The sequence below is a fragment of the Protopterus annectens genome, chromosome 8.part0 (genome assembly GCF_019279795.1).
Source record: "Protopterus annectens isolate FY-2018-M chromosome 8.part0, PAN1.0, whole genome shotgun sequence".
NCBI lineage: Eukaryota > Metazoa > Chordata > Ceratodontiformes > Protopteridae > Protopterus > Protopterus annectens.
Window position 1 is genome coordinate 1,905,594,981 of NC_056741.1, and position 22,821 is coordinate 1,905,617,801.

Consider the following 22,821-nt stretch of genomic DNA (forward strand, 5'->3'; position numbering starts at 1 on the left):
AAAAGCAGTTGAACACTTAAGCACAAGCAAAATGAATTAGGAAGAGACTTTTTAAGTAGAAAGTGAGGAGACAGAAGATAATTCAAGGTTAAGAAGCTAAAGGGGTGGGCCTTCACAATTGATCTGACTATACTCAGTATAATGATCTGATGTAATGGGACCGGGGGAGTGTCCAATCAAATTAATAGTAGAGGCAGCAACTCAAATGCCACCAAGCTTTAATACCACCAACAACAGTTGGGTGGGTGGGATACAAGGTCAGAACAGAGGCAAGGACTGAATTCACTAGACCTAAAAAAGTTGAACAGTCTAAACAGATATGCAGCAAATATTGTTTTAGTTAATCAGAAGTGCAGAAAACAGTTGAAAATAAGCACTTATCTTTTGTAGTTTCATAGCAGTTTTTCTAAACAGCAGAGCAAGGGCAGAAGGCCTAACTCACTGCAGCTTTGAGAAAACAAGTACAAACTGGTTTAAACACTGGCTATTTAAAGCAGAGAAACAAGAACTAGCCAAATTATCCAATCAAAAAAAAGCAGAGCCCTGTGTAGTAACTCCAGTCATATCAGACCAGACTAAACCCCCCTCCCATGAAGAAACAGCTAGGCCTCTAGACAAAAGCTTGTACTGCAAGGTCCAAAGGTCACAAACACTAATAGATATTCAGCTCTAGTCTGGTGTTTTTCAAGTACAGCAACAAGTACAAAGCACAGAACAAACAGAGAAACAAAAAGACAAAGATCAGAACAGAGGTAAAGACTGAATTCATTAGGCCTAAAAAACAGTTGCACAATTTAAACAGATGTGCATCAAATACTGTTTTAGTTAATCAGAAGTGTAGAAAACAGTTGAAAATTAGCTCTTATCTTTTGTAGTCTCACAGCAGTTTTTTCTAAACAGCAGAGCAAGGGCAGAAGGCCTAACTCACTGTAGCTTTGAGCAAATAAGTATAAACTGGTTTAAACACTGGCTATGTAAAGCAGAATAACAGGAACCAGCCAATTTAGAACATTCATCAGGATTGCATTTGATTCATATATTTATTGGGCCCACTGATTTGGATCATTCATGAAAATTAATTTTATACTAACCAGCCTTACAGGGTGTCCACTCTTATTGGATATTGCATTTCAAACACACATGCCATTTTGATAATCATCTGTGATAATGTATTGTTTGTTGATGTTAAATATGTAAATCTTATCACCAGTTACTACATCAGTATACTGACTTGACAACTTTAAATGCTGCCATGTACTTTGAACAAGTATTCACTTAGCATTAAATCTTTTCAGCTACAGTATGACATAGACTATTTGTAAAATAACACTATTATTTCTCATTGCTAGATAATACAGTTGCATCTTTCTTAATTTCTGTCTCTGCACTTGTATCAGGCATGTCCCCCAGGAGCTGTACCTTACACCTACAGCGAATGAGATATAATCAGTTTATATTTTTAAGCCAAACTCTAGGGTAAGCATACAGATGGTGCTCTTTGGTAAGTCTGAAGATACTTTTGATGTTCTCCTTAGTAAATGAATTGAAATTCTGTTATTGGCTTGTTTTTTTTCCCTAATTTGCCTGAGCATTTAAATGGTTATGCATGGCAGTGCATCAGACTGCAACTAAATTTAATTGAAATAGAGAGAAACTAAATCCTGAAAATAATATTTCATAGATATTAAAAGTAATCTTGTTTTACATAAATACCACTTGGCTCTTCCCTCTAAAGTGGCCACTATCCTAGTAGGACTAACACAGACAACAAAGGATAAAAAATAAAAAGAAATGTGTGTGGTATCAGGAGACAAACTATGTAGACTGCCTTTATGTGCATGCAACATTCTACATTCCCACCTTTTCTGTTTTCATACTCACCTCTCTTCATTTGTCCGATGATTTTACAAAGCCTCCCTGAACTCCCTCTCCATCACTCATTCTGTTAATCTAGTCCATGAAGAAAATCCACAGAGCACTTGGTTTCTGCAATTTGCTGTTCTGGACAACTCTTTCACATCTCTCTGCCATGATTTAGTCTACCCTTATTATGCCCTACCAGTTTCTTCTGGTCTCTAGTGAGAAGAAATCTAAATCCTTCAGGCCTTGATCATATCCTTTTCTTTCTATGTCTTGTGCCCTTCGGATGGCTTTTCTTGGGACTCTTTCCAGTAGCATGATATCCTACTCCTTGTATGTCCCTCACAGCTGCAGACCATACTCAACTGAATGTGTGGCTTTACCTGAGCCCAGAATAGATGGTGGGGGCATTACCTCTTTGCTTTTGGAGTCTAACCAATGACAATATCTTCCAACATTTTATAGGTTGCTGTCACTGTCCTTTCAAGTTTGATGGTCTACTCCAGGTGTAATCAGTACTCCCTTTTTCCCTTTACCATTAGGCCCACTTCACCCAGCTGGGTACCTCACCGCAGGGATGTTGTGGCCCAGGTGCAGATCTTTGCATGTGTTTTCACTGAACCACAACTCTCACCATTCAGACCACTCTGTCAGGCTTTTCAAATCTTCCTTAACTTGATCCATATGCTGAGGGTCTTAAAGCAATATACCCAAACATCAAAGGCTTCCCAGACGCTGTCCTCAGCAAACTCCCAGGCATTCCACAAAGGCAACACTCCCGAGGACACTTACAGTCACATCTCACAATGTTACAACCTCCAAGCACTATTGGCAAACTACTACACAATCCAGTATACTGGCCATTGGAGATTCTATTGTGAGACATACTGATGTCCCACTCCCCTGGCTGGGCAAGGAGACAGTCACTGTCAATTGCCTATCAGGGCAAGGACACACCATATCACAAACTCATTCAGCATATTGAACTGCAAGCACAAGCATGATTCTGCCATAGTCTTTGTGGGCATTAATGACTTGAGATATACATCTCTGCACTATATGAAGAGAGACATAATAAAGCGTTCAGGCTGTGTTCCAAGCTGGTATGAGTTTAGCACTGAGCAGCATTCTACCCTCTGCAAAGATGATACCACAATATAAAGAGAAGATGATGAATTTTAACAATTAGCTGAGTTGCTGGTGTCATTTTAAGGAAGTCCAATATTTGTTGGCTTGGGAGGACATGATTGACAGATCACAGTGCATTGCCCAGGGATGATTTGCACTTGCCCCTCTAGGCTTTTGGGTATTGGCCAAAACATTATAGACCCCAATATTGAGTATTTAATGCAATGCCATCCTGATAAACCTTCCAAAATAGTAAATCCAACTCAAATAAACTAAAGGTGTTACTGCTCAATGCTAGGAGTCTAAAGAAGATGGTCCACTCCCTGGCAGCTCCTCACCTTTGAGAGTGTTGACATCTGTGCAGTTACTCAGACATGGTTTAAAGCCAGGGTGGTCATTCTGACAGTGCAAGACTATAATGTTTTCCACACATTAAGCCACACAAGAAGGGATAAGAGGTGGAAGTCTATCAATTCACATAAAAGATAAGCACACCTTAAGATTGGTCAAATAATATGACACTCTTGAGATACTCCATGTACAATTAACCTTGAGTAAAGTCCCATACCATATACTTGCAAGCTGGGATAAACATACCATGTACTTTAATGTACTGGATATACTTACCATTCAGCCCAACACCATATTCATGGGTGATTATAACTATCCCACCATAAACTGGGATGCATACACAATCACTTACATGAGGCTAAAAGATCCAGGATTTTGTCAATGCAAACACCCTGGAGCAGCTAGTCTGCACACCTACTCGGGGTGCAAATATCCTGGATATGGTACGCACAAATATGAGGGAATGTCACACTCTCCCTAGCATAGTGTCTCCACTGGTTAGATCAGCTCTCAAAGCAGTTACCACTGAAATAAATATAATGTTCAACCTCCCAGCAAACCCCAGAAACTTTAAGAACTTTTTCCAAGGTTAACTACTTCTTATTAAGTGATGGCACAGCTAAATTCCAATCACCCTCAAAACTCAGTGAACACTGTGGCCTATGTGAAAATGTTTACAGAATCACTGTTCAAGCATGTAAATAACTGCATAGAAACAGGAGTTCCAAACCAAAATAAACATATGATGAACTCCAGCAACAAGACTCCTTGGTGGAACCCTAGTATAATAAATAGGGTGTACAACAAAATAAAGAATCCTGTCCAAAAATAGAAGGGGCTACACCCAAAAGGCAAAAATCTCAGTATCAGCAAGCAACACAAAAGACTAATAAAGTCCATCAAAGCCAACTTCAAGGCAACAGTAGCCCTCCAGGCTAAGAATAGCCATAAGACATTTTCAGTTATGTACACAGCCTTAAGGGAACACCCAACAGTGTACTGAACTAATAGTAAATGGAACTTCCTACACTGAACTGGAGGATATAGCAAATTTGCTGGCTGAGAAATTCAGCTCCAATTTAACTCCCCTGTCACCCACAGTTATCCCTCAGGAAATACCCTGTACCATTTTCCTCCAACTATCACTTAACAGCAGGTCCCCACTGCACTTCCCTAGGCTAAAGACACTGTGTTGCTGGGTCCTGATAATACCCCAGAATGCCTCCAAAATAGCCTGAAACATGATCTTTCAGACATACTAGAATCTATATTCAGCCACAGCCTCCAGAAAGGCTTCATCCCTAGGGAATGGGGAGAGCAACAGTCATCCCTCTACACAAAGGGGGATCATCAACAGCTCCAAACTACAGACGTTTAGTTTTACTAGACTTATATGCAATGCCATGGAATGAATGATCTTGAACCTGATAAAGACATAGGAAATCGTTGAACACTGAACCCATCCTAGTTCAATTTCGTCAAGGGCAGGTCATGCTTACTAAACCTGGTGAACTTTTAAGAAGGTTACTAGAGCCATAGACGGGGGCAGAAGGATGCATACTGCCTACCTTGAACTGACAAAAGCATTTGACACAACACATTGCTCTGGCATTATAGACAAATTCTCAAATTTAAGCATGAATGTCTATGTCACCTAACAGATAGCCACCTCCACCAGCAGGCCTGTTACTAGCAATGTCCCATGGGTCTCAGTACTTGAGCCCATCCTGCTTAGAATATACTTCGCTGAAGAAAAGACAAATGTAGAGGGCATTTGGCTGACCAGATTTGCTGATGACTGCAAGTTGAGTGCAATTACTGAATCCCCAAAAGATATATATATCATTCATGAGGGTCTGACACAGACAAACTGGTGCCAGAGCCATGGCTTAAACTCAATGGAAAAGCACTTAATTGTTATACCCTGTGATGCCTGCACCCTGGCCCAGCAATCAAGGAGCCTCAATCCTCACCACTAACACCAGAGAGGGTGTCTCATATAGGAGAAAAGGATAACAAATACACACAGTAAAGTGCAATTTCCTTTAAGAGCACACATAAATCACAGTCAGTATGGGGCTGGTTGCTCCCTTGCTCTCCAGGTCCCCAATAAGACTCCCCACTGGCACAGCTGTAGCGTCCAGATCTCAGCCTAGCTGGTAAGCTAACCTCTAGCACCCTCTCTGTCCAACCAGTGCTTCATGCCCCTGCCCAAGTAGCTGACACACACACACACACACACACACTTTGAGATACGTATTTATACAACTTCACAGACACTCCTGGGAAAGGCTGACACAGATTCTCCAGCTGTGCCCCTATACCCAGATTATACGGTAGTAAATCCTGCCACCACCAGCTAATAATTATCAGCTATCCAAAGGCACTTAAAAGGGTGTCCAGTTATTGCTGTACAATATTATTATCCAATAGTAGTGTAACTTAAGCAATCAAGGCTTATTGAAAGGGCTTAGTAAAGGATCACTTATAAGCATGCAATGTACTCTAGAGCTTAATTTATCTCTACATAAACCAGCCACAGTTGAAAAGGGTTTAAAATATTTAATAATAAATACTAAAAACAGAAGACAATACTACTGCACCACAGTGCTATTCAGGAGTTCAGAGATCATGCAGAAACTTAAAATAATTCAGTAGTACCGTTCTGACATAACAGAAAAACACTTAGTCTAATATTTTCTAATTCCTAGCTATTGCTACAAGAAAACATACTTCTAAAGTAACTTACTTACATAGAGCATAAGGCAGTGCTGATTTGAATAGTCAGACAAAAATGCTCACAGTCTCTCCCTCAGCAATAGTTTTTAAAATCACTAACAAACTTTTCTGCTGGGCACTCCCAGATTACATCATTTTGACACTTAGGTTTTCCCAGTATATAAATGACATCATTTTGACACTTAGCCTGGGGGTCCCAGGACAACAGGCTACATTATTTAGCAAGTTAACACCTGCTCAGGAAGCTACAACAATAAAAGACATTTCACATGTTTACTCTAGTAATTATTCCTTAAGTTAAAACAATAGAAAGAATGTGCTAGCCCAGGCAGGCTGACTCCGAGCTCTACAGATCAAAGGATAGATATGAAATAACTTTAACTTCAAAAGAAAAATTTGAAATGCTTGACTTTGTTTTCCTTACAGCAGATGGCAATGTTGCTACAATCTTGAAGCTTAACATCTTACAGTATTTTTCTTTCATTTAAGAAACAAGCCTGTATTTTACATTTATATTTATAATCCCCCCGCCCCCGGAGAACTCAAGCTAGTTTTTCAAGTGACCCTTGATAAACGCTGCTTGAGAGGGTTAGGTTTTTCTGGGTGTACCACACCCCATTCCCTTTCTTGGGAGCCCATCTTTATTGGCATTGCTATTCCCACTGCAGTGCTGCACTGACATATCATATGCTTGCAATCCCAGGCTCCATCTTAGCAATTTGGAATTTTGCTGGCTGGCTCTGTTTAGCCATATAAGGGGGTTGTGATCTGTCATTACAGTGAATTTTCTTCCATACAGATAAGGCTGAAATTTCTGCAGTGCCCACACTATGGCTAGACATTCCTTTTCTGCCACTGCATAACATTCCTCCCTGGGTTGGAGACTATGACTGAGATAAACCACTGGGTGCTCTTTTTCCACTGAAGAAATCTGGCTAAGTACAGCCCCCACCCCATGGTTCGAAGCATCCACTTGCACAACAAATTATTTGCTGTAATCTGGACTGGCTAACACAGGGGGGTCCTCCCAAAGCTTCTTTAAGCTTCTGGAAAGCCTGCTCACATGCTGGGGTCCACACTACCTTATCTGGCCTGTTCTTCCTTGTCAGGTGTCTGAGGGGAGCAGCTATGGTACTATAACTGGGGACGAGCTTTCTGTAATACCCTGATGTCCCTAAAAATGCCCTCACCTGCTTTTTAGTAACAGGTGCAGGCCATGTCTGAATGGCTTCCACTTTGGCAGTTTCTGGCCTTATCACACCATGCCCCACTCTATGTCCTAGGTAGGAGACCTCTGCCATGCCCACCTGACATTTGCTTGGCTTAATGGTCAACTCTGTCCTCTGTAGTCTGCCCAACACCTCCCTGACATACTGAAGGTGCTCTGGCCAGGAATGGCTGCAGAAGGCAATATCATCTAGGTAAGCAAGGGCAAACCCTCTCACTCTTACTAGGATATTATCCACCAGCCTCTGGAAAGTCACTGGGGCATTCTTCATCCCAAAGGGCATCTTGGTGAACTCATATAAGCCAAAAGGAGTAACAAAGGCTGACTTCTCTCTAGCACTGGGAGTCAGGGGCACCTACCAGTAACCCTTGGTAAGAACAATGGTTGTAAGATACTTAGCCCCACCCAGCTGCTCTAGGGCCTCATCTGTCCTTGGTATGGGGTAAGCATTCAACTCTGTGTGACTATTTAATTTCCTGTAATCCACACAGAACCTGGTGCTGTCATCCTTCTTTGGCACCAGCACCACTGGGGAGGCCCAGGGACTGTTGAACTCTTGAATCACCCCTAGTTCTAACACCTCTTGTACCTCCTCCCTCAGAGTCTGTCGGACTCTCTCAGGCACCCTATAAGGGGCCTGCCTAATAGGGCTTTGGTGTCCTGTATCCACCTGGTGCTGCACTAGATGGGTGCACCCTGGTTTCCCAGTGAACACGTCCCCACATTCCTGCAACACTGCTCGAATTTCTCAAACCTGGGTAGGAGATAGCTGCTGGGACATTGCTACCCCTTCCACTGAGGTGTCAGCCTGAGCCTCACTGAGGAGATCAGTCCCCAAATCTCCCTCAGACTCCTCCTGCAATCCACTGCAAATTCTCAGCACAAGGGCCTCCCTATCACGGTAAGGTTTCATCATGTTAACATGGTACAATTTGTGCCCCTGCCATCTGCCTAGCAGCTCCACCATGTAGTTAACATCACTTACCTTTGTTTTCTTACCACCTTGTAGGGACCCTCCCAAGCTGCTTGCAGCTTGTTGTGTCTAACAGGAATGAGAACCATTACCTGCTGCCCACAGCATACTCTCTAGCTCGAGCATTCCTGTCATACCACACCTTCTTCTATTGTTGTTGGGCTTCTGCCAGGTTATCCTGGGCCAAGCCCATGAGTTCCCTGAGCCTTGTCCTGAGGTTTAGGACATATGCCACAACAGACTCCTTGTGAGACTCGCACTCACCTTCCCACTCATCTTGAATTAAATCTAGAGGTCCCCTCACCCTATGCCCCTACAGCAACTCAAAGGGTGAAAAATCTGAGGATTCCTGGGGAACCTCTCTGTAAGCAAACAACAGATGGAGCAAATATTTGTCCCACTCCCTCTTAAACTGATCTGCAAATACCTGTAGCATGGACTTGATTGTAAAGTTTAATCTCTCAACAAGACCATTAGTCTGGGGATGTTAGGGGGTGGTCTTCATGTGCTTCACCCCACAGAACTTCCACAGACAAGCCAGCAGGTCTGACAGGAAATTGGCACCTCTGTCAGACAGTATTTATTTGGGAAACCCACCCTGCTGAAAATCTCTAACAAAGCATTTTCCACCGTCTCTGCCTCAATGGAGGGCAAAGCCACTGCATCAGGGTATCGTGTAGCATAATCCACTACCACTATGATATACTTTTTCCCTGTGGAACTTGGGGTACTCAGAGGACCCATAATATCCATAGCTACCCTCTGAAATGGCTCCTCAATCACAGGCAAGGGCATCAAAGGACTCAGGGGACCCAAAATATCCATAGCTATCCTCTTAAATGGCTCCTCAATCACAGGCAAAGGCATCAAAGGAGCTCTCACCTTGTCTCCTGCCTTGCCTACTTTTTGGCACTGCTCACAGGTCCTGCAGTACCCTGTTACATCTCTGGAAATTCCATGCCAATAGAAGTTCTGCATAATACACCTCTTTGTACGTTTTATGCCCATATGACCTGCAAAAGACATATCATGGGCTATGGCTAGAAGCGCCAGATAGCAGGCTCTAGGCACTCCCAATTGCTGTACTCTCTCACCTTTTAGCCCTCCCTCAGGGGTCAACTCTCTGTATAGTCACCCTTTGTCCCAGTATACAGATTCCCCCTTTCCTTGAGAATCAGGTGCCTCCCTAGCTACCTGCCTCAGGCCTTTCAATGTAGGGTCTGAGAGATGAGCCTGTCTCAACTCTCTCCTTGTAACCCTTCCCAGCTCCCTTTCCACAGGAAGTCTGGCATCCTCTGACAGTGGTGCCTCACTGTCAGCCTGGGTACTACTACTCACCTCTGCATTTGCAGTTACCCTATCCAAGGGAACATCAGTACCAACAAGCAGCTGTGGCTCACCTTCAGACTCACTGCTACAGTGTAGCTTACTCCCTGAAGTAAACACCTCACCAGTCCTAGCTGCAAGTCTGCAGTCTGTCTGGGTCTCTCCCAGGCTACCAGACCCACATGATTGTCTCCTTGCCTGACCGCATATAACTGCATAAGTACATGGTACTGCCTCATCCAAAACCTTCCCTCTCAGGACATCTGCAGGATGGTAGTTTAGTGCCCCTGTTGTCTCAAGACAACCTACTATTGGCATTTTGTCTTTTCCACTTACTGGCTCCCTCACCTTTGGTTCCCCACCTTGCCTCCATGGACATCTCTATGCCACATGACCCCACTGGTTGCATTTAAAACATTTAACCCTAGCTCCTGGCCATGTACCTAGACTAGTGGCTTCCCCTGCTACTGGCAGATTCTGTTGTGGCAGTCTGTGCTGCCCACCATGGGTTCCTTTAGACCTATGAGCAGTACTGGGGGTCCCCTTCCTGTGCAGGACTGCCCTGCTGGCCAGATATAGGACTCCCTTCTTCCCCAACTCATCTGAAGTAGCACATTGACTATCAGCTAACCAGATCCTCATGTCTTCAGGCAAAGTGATAAGGTCTTGTTCCCTCACCAAAAGGTCTGCCAGCCCTTCAAAAGTGGTGACCTGACATCCACTCACCCAGCTATGAAAATAAGTGCTCAGTTCAGCAACATATTCTCACACACTTTTATCTGCCTTGCATCTATGCTCACAAAACTTTTTCCTATACATTTCAGGTGTTAGCTTAAAACATTCTAAAAGACATTTTTTACAGCAGTATAATCAAAACAGACAGCGTCAAGCATTTTTGACAAAAAATTTACAGCTTTCCCATGGAGTAAGGGGGTCAGGAACCATACACAGAGCCTTTGGTCAACACTATACTGTTTGCATACCCTCTCAAACATATGAATGAAACTATCAAAACTCTCCCCCTTTTTAAATTGCTGAAGAAATTTACTGACCTGTTGTGCTTCTGGGGTCCAGTTACTCCCTTCCCCATTACCTCCATGACTCTGGCAAAGAGTCAGTATTTCCCTCTCATGCCTCCTCTGATGCTCCTTTTCTTCGGCTTCTATCTCCAAACACCTGGCCTCCAACACAAGTCTCTTTAGCTCCAGTTGGATTTTTAAGCCCACTGCAGAAAGGTTGAGCTGTCCATTCTCTGAGGATATTGTATCTCCACTGCCAGTCTGATAGTCCTTTGCAGAAAGGTTGAGCTGTCCATTCTCCGAGGATATTGTATCTCCACTGCCAGTCTGATTGTCCTCCTGGATGCTGTTTTCTGATGCAGCAGTAACCAAGGCTGCAATCAGGTCTGTCTTAGTCAGGTTTCCATGCACCAGTCCCCTAGCCTGGCACATATCCACCAGCTGGCTCCTTGTCAGCTTTCCATACTCCTCTGCTGATGTGCTGCCTGTTCACCCTGACTAACTAAGCTAACAAAAAAAAATAAAATAATTGTGATCTGAACTCTGAGTATTCACTGCATGGCTGTTTTAGAGTACAAAACACCTTCAGAAATCACTGTACATAAGCTACAGGATTCACTCTACCCACACCACTACATGCCAATTAGTATTTGCTAACTAATTAATATGTGCTGTGAATATCCCACTAATGCCCACCAATTAATATGTGTAGTGGATCCCACCACTGCAAACCAATTAATATGTGAGTTGGATACCCCAACCACTGCCACCAATTAATATGTGACACCTGTGCCCTGGCCCAGAAATCAAGGAGCCTCAATCCTCACCACTAACACCAGAGAGGGCATCTTATATAGGAGAAAATGGTAATAAATACACACAGTAAAGTGCAATTTCCCTTAAGAGCACAGAGAGATCACAGTCAGCCTGGGTTTGGTTGCTCCCTTGCTCTCCAGGTCCCCAATAAGACTCCCCACTGGCACAGCTGTAGGGTCCAGATCTCAGCCTAGCTGGTAAGCTAACCTCCAGTACCCTCTCTGTCCAACCAGTGCTTCATGTTCCAGCCCAAGTAACTGACACACACACACACACACACACACACACATACACACACACACACACACACACACACACACACACACACACACACACACACACACACACACACACACACTTTGAGATAAGCATTTATACAACTTCACAGACACTCCTGGGAAAGGCTGACACAGATTCTCCAACTATGCCCCTATACCTATATTATATGGTAGTAATTCCTGCCACCACCAGCTAATAATTAACAGCTACCCAAAGGCCCTTAAAAGGGTGTCCAGTTATTACTGTGCAATATTATTATCCAATAGTAGTGTAACTTAAGCAATCAAGGCTTATTGAAAGGGCTTGGTAAAGGGTCACTTATAAGCATGCAATGTACCCTAGACCTTAATTTATCTCTACATAAACCAGCCACAGTTGAAAAGGGTTTAAAAATATTTAATAATAAATACTAAAAACAGAAGACAATACTACTACACCACAGTGCTATTCAAGAGTTCAGAGATCATGCAGAAACTTAAAATAATTCAGTAGTACAGTTCTGACATAACAGAAAAACACTTAGTCTAATATTTTCTAATTCCTAGCTATTGCTACAAGAAAACATACTTCTAAAGTAACTTACTTACATAGAGCATAAGGCAGTGCTGATTTGAATAGTCAGACAAAAATGCTCACAGTCTCTCCCTCAGCAATAGTTTTTAAAATCACTAACAAACTTTTCTGCTGGGCACTCCCAGATTACATCATTTTGACACTTAGGTTTTCCCAGTATACAAATGACATAATTTTGACACTTAGCCTGGGGTTCCCAGGACAACAGGCTACATTATTTAGCAAGCTAACACCTGCTCAGGAAGCTACAACAATAAAAGACATTTCACATGTTCACTCTAGTAATTATTCCTTAAGTTAAAACAATAGAAAGAATGTGCTAGCCCAGATAGGCTGACTCCGAGCTCTACAAATCAAAGGATAGATATGAAATAATTTTAACTTCAAAAGAAAGATTTGAAATACTTGACTTAGTTTTCCTTACAGCAGATGGCAGTGTTGCTACAGTCTTGAAGTTCAACATTTTACAGTATTTTTCTTTCATTTAAGAAACAAGCCTGTATTTTACATTTATATTTACAAATGCCAGAATTATGTATCAAATTCTATTTGGCTAGGCTGGCAGCCTTCACCCATCTCTACCAGTCTTCACATACCCTTTGGGAAGATAATCACATCTGCAAATTACAACACTGATAACACTCCATTAAGAGTAGACCCAGTGATAAGAGACTTGGAGACTAAGGATGAGAGCAACCTGAACTTTGATCACCATGTGTCCAAGGTGGTGAGAAAACATGGTACAACTAATAAGTAAAGTTATAACATCTAGATCTAAGGAAGCCACAGTTCCACTAACCTAAGCCCTCATTAGACCAATAATAGAGTATAATACGCCCTTCGACATCTATCTGATCAGTCATTTGCAACAGCTCGGGAGAGCACAGAGGTTCCTCACTGAAATAATACTTGGTTTTCATAGGTTTATAGGTTGATACTAGGCTATTGGCTCTAGGGCCTATACAAGCCTAGCCATAACATGTTTTATGTGGACCATCTCAAAGCCCTGCCCCTGCACTCAGTCTACTACAGACTGTACATCAGAGCATGTGTATGCACCTTTAAGAAGCATTTCCAGATGTAGCATGTGCATATAAATACAAAGCATGTGCAGGCACCACTGCCATTTTGAGAGAACAGCCAGAGTGTTAGCATGTATGAGTGTGGCAGTTAGTCTGTTTATAAGTTTATTTAATTTTAAGTTACAAAGCCTTATTCCTGATGTGTTTGTGCATAATAAAGTTGCTTGAACTGAACCCATGAATGTTCGTCTGTTTTATCCTGACATGATGAGCGACACAGACTACTGAGGGGTAATCTATGCCTAACCTATACAGTACTGTCCAATCTAGCACTTATGGATATGCTACACATTCACAAAACCAGCAACACTAGAATTACACAGTCTAAGGATCTAAACCTAGTCTGTGACAGAAACAAAACATGTTGGAGGGGCAGGTATGTATACCAGAGATTACCCCTTCTCTGGAATAGACTCCCTATTCATGTGAAGTAGAGCTTACACTAAGCCTCTCCAAATGCAATTTGGACCAATGGATGAGAAATCATAAATTCATCCATGATGTTGTCACCTGTGTCTCCTTATGGATAAGGCAGATTGTAGATGTCCTAAGGAACAGGCATATACCAATGCTATTCTAGTCCTTGGGAATTGATAATTGGGAAAATTGGGGTATGAATGGCTGGGCTTCAAAAGGTTCTAGGGCCATTAGCCTATTAGCCTTTTATGATACTTAGTTACCCTTATTGGTTCAGAAGGTCACTAGGCTAACGGCTCTAGAGTCCTTACAAGCCTAGCCATATTTATCCCGAGTTGTCCCAAATGTCAGTGGTTAGGTGAGTGAAGGTCACAGAGGTAAGGATCTATGGTAGTTAATACCAACTTTCTCTGTCCAGAAGGGACATGGATGCCACCCCAGCAGTGAATGTGTGGTCACCCATCCATTGATCTAGGTTGCGTTTGAAGAGTGTGATGTTTGGAGAGGATCTGTTCCATGTGAATTAGAAGCATCTTCCAGAGAAGTGTCAGTCTGTGGAAGATGTATCTATCTCTCCAGCATGACCTGTTCATGTCAGAGAATAGGTTAAGATCCCTGGAGCAAGTGATCCTCATGCAGTTTGATTTACAAATGTGTAGCATTTCCATCAGGGCCAGGTCAGAAACTGCCCTGTAAGCCAGGCACAGGTCACCCCTTTGCAACCTGTAGTTGACAGAAGACAATGACAGGGCTTTCAGTCTTTAAGTGTAAGACTTGTTTTGTGCACCCTCTGATTTTTTGGTGAGAAACCTCTATGGTCTCTCCAATTGTTGCATGTGTCTGCTGAAGTACATGCAAAAGGGAACATTTTACTCAATTATTGGTCTGATGAGGGTCGTGTATAATGGAATTATAACGTCCTTAGATCTAGATGTGATGCCTTTACTTATAAGATGTGCTACATAGATGGATTTCCTTACTGCTGTGGAAGGTTCAGATTTCTATCTACCTGATTATGCAGATCACATACAACTGGGCCTACACTTAGGGGGTTGCTGTCTATAATGTAATTAGCAGGGGTTCCAGCTTTCCCAAAGGAAATAATAATGCTTTTTTTTTGCATTTAGCTTTAATCCATGGCTTTGGCACCAATCATTTGTCTGCGTTAACCTTGTTTGCAGCATATTAACATCACTGGTGGACTCAGTGATTGCTCCCAATTTGTAATCATCAGCAAACTTGGTCACAGGCTGTCCAAGTTTGCCTGGAGTTCTGCAAAATAAATTCCCAACAGTAAGGGGCCCAGCACAGAACTCTGTGGTATGCCACTGGTGAATGGTCTTTTGCTAGAGGTGAAATCACCCACTTTGACATTGTGTTCTGTCAGTGAGCCAGTTGGCTAGCCATCTGGTAATGTAGGGGCTAATTTCCAGTTGGGAGAGTTTCTTTATAATATCTGAGTGGAGGATTGTGTAAAATGTTTTGGCTAGGTCAAGGTAGGTGGTATGCACTTTCTTTCACTCTTCCAGGGTCTTGTTGACTTTCTCAAAGAAGTCAATCATGATCTACCTTTAAAGAATCCAAACTGGGTTGGGTCCAGAGTTCAGAGATTACATATGCCCTTGTTAATAAGGTCCATAATGATTCTTTCCATGGCCTTGCAGATGAGGCTAGTCAAGCTTATAGGCCTGTAATTCCCAGGATCGCCTGATTGTCTCCCTTTGTGCAGAGGGATTACTGTTGCTGTCTTCCATTCTGCCAGAACATAACCAGTTTTTAGGCTGTGATTAAACAGGGATTTAAGTGGGTCTGCTAGGTCATGTTTTAAGTTGATTAAAAGGCAACCTGGTATGTTGTTTGGTCCCATTGATGCCATGTTTTTGGCCTTGCAGAGCACCAAGATGACCTGCTCTCTTGAGATAATAGGATGAGGAATGGTGCCAGGTATACTTTGAGGGATGACTGGAGGGGACAGGGGGGTGAAGTTTGCTCCAAATCTGTCAGCTAGCCAGTTGACTTTTACCTCCAGTTGAGTATGGGTGGTGACATCCACAACCAGTTTGGTGCATAGCTGGGCCTTCCCTTTTAGATTTTGGACGTAGTTAAAGAATACATTGTGATTATCCTTAGCTACAGAGACTATTTTTGCTTCATAATGAGCTTTGAAAGACTTGACAATATCTCTAATTTATTTGTTTAACCTAGACAGGAACTTCTTCACCTGCTGAGCCAGTTTGTTCTTCAACATTAGTTTCTTTCTTTTGCTGTATAGCCTGTTTATACTAGGGATCCACCAGGGTCACTTGTTTTTTCATCAAGACCTGGTTTTAATCTGATCAGATACAGCCAATTCTATACAACTGCTTAAGTGGTTATAGAGGGCATTGGTGTACACCTCTGCATAGGAGTCCATGTTATCTATGTTCAAGGGGGCTTCGAAACAACTTATATCATGACTTATCATGACTTAGTAGGAGGTAATTTTTCTCTGAAAAATTCTTAAGCATTTTTGAGCTTGATGAGGTATCTGGTCTTATAATTACATCAAGTGAGACTGATTTATGGCCCGATCTTACCAGGGAGGACATCACACGGGGGGGGGGGGTGCTGTAGGGGTGCAATGCTCTCCCATGTTAGTGAGGACTATGTCCAAGACATTTCATTTTCCTGTGGGTGTGCTCACTAGCTATTCAAAGCATTTGCATTGACAAAGTCCAAGAACCTCTGAGCCAGCATGTTTTTGGTCATGTATGTTTCCCAACGGATGGTAGGATAATTAAAATCACCCATGACTAAGGTGTTGGCCTGTATGGCAAGTGACTTTAATAAATCTAGGTATGCTTTTCCTGCTTCGTGATGGGGAACCTATAGACAGCTATGATATGGTATGGGGCTTTGTCTGTAGTTAATTGGACATGGAGTAGCTCAAGGGAATTGTACTGTTTGATCAGTTTTGAGCTGTACTTACCCTTAATGAAGATGGATACACCTCTTCCTTTGGTTCTGTTATGCTCAGTTTGTGGTTGAAATGTATGGAAAGCATTGTAGTCCTGCATGGCCTGGATACTTTCTGCTGCTTTGAACCATGTCTTGGTGACTGCACAGACGTCAACATCTTTCAAAGTGAGAAGTGCTTCAAAGGAGTGCAGTTTCTTGTTCAGACTCCTAGTATTAAGCAGCGGTAACTTAAGTTTATCTAGAGAGGATTTTGATATGTTGGGAGGTTGGTTATTATGACACTGCCTAAAACAGGCACAATTGGGGTGGCTAATGGCCTTGCCAGTATCTGAAAGCCTTAAGGAGACAGATGCAGATCATCTCTGGCAAAGCAGCATGGTCTGACAAACATGTCTTTCAGGCTGACAGATATTGCTTGGACTGATACCAGAAGCTAACCTAATTGTTAAAATCAATCATTTTTTTTTTTTTGTATTGTGGCCTCATCCTTGGAGAAGGTAGAATGCTGATTAAGGCTAAGCTTATACCTGCCTGTGACACACAATCTGAGAGCTCAGTCATGTCTCTCTTCATATAGTCCAGTGAGGTACATCTCAAATCATTCACCTCCACATGGACTATGATGGAGTCATACCGGTACTTGTGGTTGAGTGACTTGAGTGCTTGAGTGACTTGACAGTTCCTGGTACCAGAGAGGCAGCTAACTGCAACCTACTCTTTATTCAGCCTTGTGAAGGGAGCATCCATAAGTCTCACAATGGAGTCACCTATGACCAATACATTAGGTTTTGTGGTGTTACTCCTTATGGGCTTATTTGTTGAGACACTAGTGTGTGCCTTATGTATTGTGGTTGTTTTTTGCATTATCATGTGTGCAAGTGATTTCCATTTTTGAGGCCTCTGAACTTTTGGTAAGTTACTAGTGAGTACCTCCGCATATATGGGTTTATGTGTCATGTCCTCATTTAGTGTGGGAAGTGAGTGTGTGTGCTGAAAACCTGTTTGGCATTCAATTTGTCCTTATGAGAGAGTCTGACTTTAATTTCATAGTGTAACTACATCTCTCACATAAAGTATTTCTGTTTTAGGAGTAAGTGGTTGTCAGTATACATGAGTCTATTGCTACATTGCCTCAGGATGCCCATGTCTATCAGGCTGGCCAGAGAGATGATGGGAAACTGCCCATCCGTAATAGCAGGCTGTTACTGTATGTTTTATTAGGGAAGGGAATGGGTTAATTTGACAGGACTGTGCTGGTAGCGCCGAGACTACAAGAGGGACCTATACTTTGTGCAGGCTAAGGTTGCTCAATAAGGCAACACTGGTCAGTGCGCAACTGAGTTGCTCCGACAGCAGCAGGAAAGCTTGGAAGGGTTTCATTGAGAGCTGTTTAGGGAAAAACTGAGCTTCTAGGATTTTGCATCTATACAAGGCACTGCTAACTGATGTGAGGCTTAAATACGAGCAACAGGAAACAAGTTTTAAGCTAACTACATATCAGGAAAGCACACAATAATCCGTCCTCCAGCAATAACCAACTCAAACAGGTTAGATCAGCACACTTCTGCCACAAGTGTGCAGAAAAACACCTTCTAATGTAGAATAGCTGGTTTGGAGCCCAAGTGTAAAAAGTCCACACAAGCTACCTACAACAGCCCTACAACTAACAGATTGTAATAAAGTGTAATTAACTACTTAAAGCAAAAGCAGCAGACATTACAGGTTTTTTGAACTGCTAAAGTACAGTAACAATATACGAGAAGTGCAAAAAATACTTAAAGCCCTTTTGTGTGCTTTCCAGCATTGTGTTCTCTCTTCAAAAAGCTAAGCCTTTTCCCTCTGCTTATTTATATTTGTTAACTGGGATAAAGCACTGATCTGTATACACTTTTTTTTCAGTAGCAGCCCAAAAGTTTTGTGCTTAAGTGATTTACACAGGGTCACACAGTAGGTAACTGATGGCAGAGGGAATCAAACCCTAGCCCACAGGACACAGCTCAGTAACTCATAGTCTTAGTTCTTAGTGATTATTTGTGCCATTTCATATGTCTAAAGAAACTTACAAAAGTACTGAACTCAGAAGTGGCCCCTACATAAAAGGTTTCTGAGCTCCTGGTAAGCTAACAGTACCAGTTGTTCTCATAAATTCCGAATTATTTATTAAAGTTAAATAAATAAAGTTTTAGAGATTTTTTTTTCTTCCCATTTATAATAGACTAAATGCAAAATTTCAGTAACTCACTGACCAAAAATGCTCCTACATACAATCCATGCAAATAATGTAGCCCAAACCACATAAGTCTAGTAACTGGGTAATGACATATGAACACCTTAAAATGAATTTCAACAAACAATGCCCTATCACACACAGAGAATCAGAATGATTTCCTTTTAATCTTTGCCAGCCTTTTAATATCTTAACCAATCCCTACTGTTTAGCCATGTTCTGTAGACTGATAATCTTTGAAAATAAACTGATTACTAGTAATTGCATTCTAATACTAGAAGGGGTTTCACTTTCTACACAACAAAATGGTAAATAATGTAAAATTAAATGGAAAGACCAAATACTTTGTTTTTAGGAAAATATAAACAAGTTTGTCTGAAAATGTTTAATGGCTGCTTTGTATTCATTCCTCCTTTGTACTCAGGGCCATGAATTCTGCAACAAAGATAAATTTAATTTGTATCTGAATGCAAATTAATGCTGAAAAGAGTCACTTTCCTTTATTTTTGTTATGTGTGCATTGAGGGATTGTTTCCTTATAATGAACAAATGACTGCTAACTGCTCATTAAAAAATATTTTACTTTTGACTTTGCCTAAAATATGAGGAGGACAAATATAATTGTTGATATCTAGGAGATGTTCAACATATTTTCTTTCATTAGGGGGAGGTTCACTGTGTTACACCCCTCAACATCTTTGTTCAAGAATTCTGGAAAAAGCTAGATTAGGCCATAGAAATGCATCAAGTGCCCTAAAACAAAAACTGCATATAAGTTAAGCAGAAGAAAAGGAAACTATATTAATTTTAGATTATAACACAGCAAGAACTGAAGCACAGGACTTGACTAGGGAATGGCTGAATAGGTGAAACTTCAAAATAACAGGATGCTAGTATCAAACTCCATTACTCTTCAGCCACATGACATGCTTATATATCAACCTATCACATTATATCTCCTGTAAAAATGAAAGGTATAAATGTTATGCAGTCTCTACTATAAGGGCAGGTTTCTAGTACTATACTGGCAAGAAAAAAATGACACAAGTTTAAGTAATTATATAAGATGCTGGTAATACTAAATACCAAAATGCATTCTGGGTTAGGGGTGACCTCTTTGTTCTTTGATTGGCTTTCCCTTCCTGCATGTGCACTTACACAGCACTGCTAAACATCTCCTGTGGATACTATCTGTACACAGCTAGTGGCACCAATCATAGCCATACTACAATACAAATTTCTGCAACTTAATATTTTTCTACTTAACAGTTCATGTCTGATATGCAAAATATCATAAATTCAAGTCATTCTGCCATAAACTGTATCTCATTTTTAGATCACAATCCAGAAGCTGCCTGGTTGAGAGACTAAACTTTATTAACAAATCTATGCAAACTTTTTTTTGTGATAACTCTCCTCCTTCAAAAAAGGTCTCCGGGTACTGCCTCTAAGAGTTTGGCACGCATTCTATAAGACACAGTTGCATACGCATTTTATAATTATTGATCTAAACACAAAGGTCCTTTCTTTCTACAGGTGAACATCTATTTTTTTTGTCAGAAAATATCAATATCAGATGTAGAGATGTGAGACTGCATTACCTAGTACTAGAGCCACATATCAGACAATACTTTATTTTTGTTTGTTTATTTCTGACTTGTATATATGTCATATTGGTCACAAAATAATTGATTTCAAATACTGCATAACTGCAAGAGAAGAATTTAACATTTTAGAGATTGTATGGACACAGATTTAACACCAGAGATATAAGCAGCAGATATGACAACATCATTTGGAAAAACTTTTAGTTAGATAAGCACATACTAACACACACACACACACACACACACACACACACACACACACACACACACACACACACACACACACACCCTTCATCAGGAATGTACATATGCCATTATACTTGTATTTTACTCATGAATGAAAAACAGGTGCTAAAGATCTGTTGTTAATTATAATGCAGGGTTAAACCATTCAACTTGCAGAGAATACAATTATTTCATGCATGTTTTTTAACATGTATATCTTATGCTTTTATGCATCATAAAGTTTGCATACAGCTCAGGAATGCTCTTGCAACTTTCATAATGCAGATATGCTTTCCCACTCCTTATTTTGTGCATACTTTGTCTATTGGGATGCCCACACTATGTAAATTATTATCAAATTAAGACAATTTGATTGTCTAGCTGTAGTTTTGTAAACTGTTTTTGATGTAGAATAAAATGCCTATTTCTCCATAATAAAGATGTGTTTAAATATTCCACTGATGTTGCAAGAACTACTATTATAATTGAATTCTGAAAGTACTTCAGCTTTCAGCCGTGCTGTTAACATTCACACGTTCAAAGACCTCATCATCAGTATAAACCATAAATGTCTCAGTTCAAGACACTTGCTGGTTAAACCTCATATTGCAGAGCTTTTTTTCATCTGCTTTTAGAATTAAACTGCTTTTAAACAGTCTCACAGAGAACAATTGTTGCATGTCCATGAAAGTTCTGTAGAATGCTTTTCACAGCTTTATCCCACCTGCACAATGAGAAGGAACCTGCATACAAATAGATTTTGTGAGAGGTGTAGGTGTTTGGTAGATCATGCATACATAACAAAGAAAAAGAATACACCCATGTCTTTCTGGCAAACTTCTTTTTGTTGGATTTTACCTCACATCATGGATCTGCACATATCTGGCAGGTGGGTTGCAATGCTAGGCTGAGAGTGCCCCTCCCATTTTCAGGGCTAATAATATCAGAGACCTTCATATGCCCTACTTTGTTTTTGAGTTGGAACATACTGCAAATAACTATATTCTGTGATTATGGGGAAGGTGGGTGTAAGTCATGCTTCTAGCTGTCACATTTATGAGTTCACTATTGCTGAAGTATTTTTACTGCAGTTACCTGGAGTCACTTTCTAATTTTAAAGAAAAAAGTGTAGGTACATGCAGCCATGACATTTTTAATGACAATACTATCCTGTTTGCTATCCATTGTTTTTTAGGATGTAACAAAAAAATGAGAAATTTTAGAAATTAATATAAATGGGAAGGATTTAAAAACATAGCACTGAATATAATGTATGGACAAAATTTAAAAAAAATTAGACAAATATTGTGTATAGCAATCTGGAAAATATGGAAATGATGGGAAGGATTATTGTATCATATAAATAGAGATGATAAAGATATATTAATAAGATAAAAATATGGTCTTGGAAGAAAGGATGTGGGTAGATGACATTTTAGAGAATAGTTGATACTGGCTTAGAAAAAAAATCAACATTTGTTATGATTTTTCTTTAAATGAAAAATGGAAATTGTTTTTTCCTGTGTAGATTATTTGTTAAAGTTTAAAAATGGAAGCATATATGTTATGAATATTAATGTATAAATAATGTAAAAAATTGTAAATAATGAAAGATGTAAACAAAGCAATTCTTTTTTTGATAAGCGCTGTGGGAACTTTTATATATACCTGCGTTATGACTGGCTCAGGCAGATGGGGCCTTAGTTTAACATCTCATCTGCAGCTTGGCACACTCTGGAGTGCAGCACCTCCGTTATGCTGCACTGCAGTATCAGTTTTGGAAAATTAATCCAACTACCTCATGTGGGAATAGAATCCCAGCCTTCTGTCAAAGGTGAGTGGTGCTGCCTGCTGAGTTACTTAGAAAGCTTGTGTTAACCAACAGACAAAGTAAATGGTTTATCTTCTAGACCTCTGTTTGTAAGTGGCTCTTCTCCCAAGCATCTGCTCACCAAGGGTACCAAAAAGTACAGTTTTGTACCTACCATAAATGTAGATGTCCGAACTGGATAG

General features: G+C 40.9%; 1 protein-coding gene across 1 annotated transcript in view; it reads right to left on the reverse strand.

Moving 5' to 3' along the window:
* CPNE2 (copine 2) overlaps positions 1–22,821 on the reverse strand; it is a 1,786,656-nt gene that overhangs the window by 974,072 nt on the left and 789,763 nt on the right. The window contains exon 6 of the mRNA XM_044081406.1: positions 11,631–11,659. Coding sequence (XP_043937341.1) covers positions 11,631–11,659 — 29 coding nt within the window. The remainder of the gene's footprint in view (positions 1–11,630; positions 11,660–22,821) is intronic.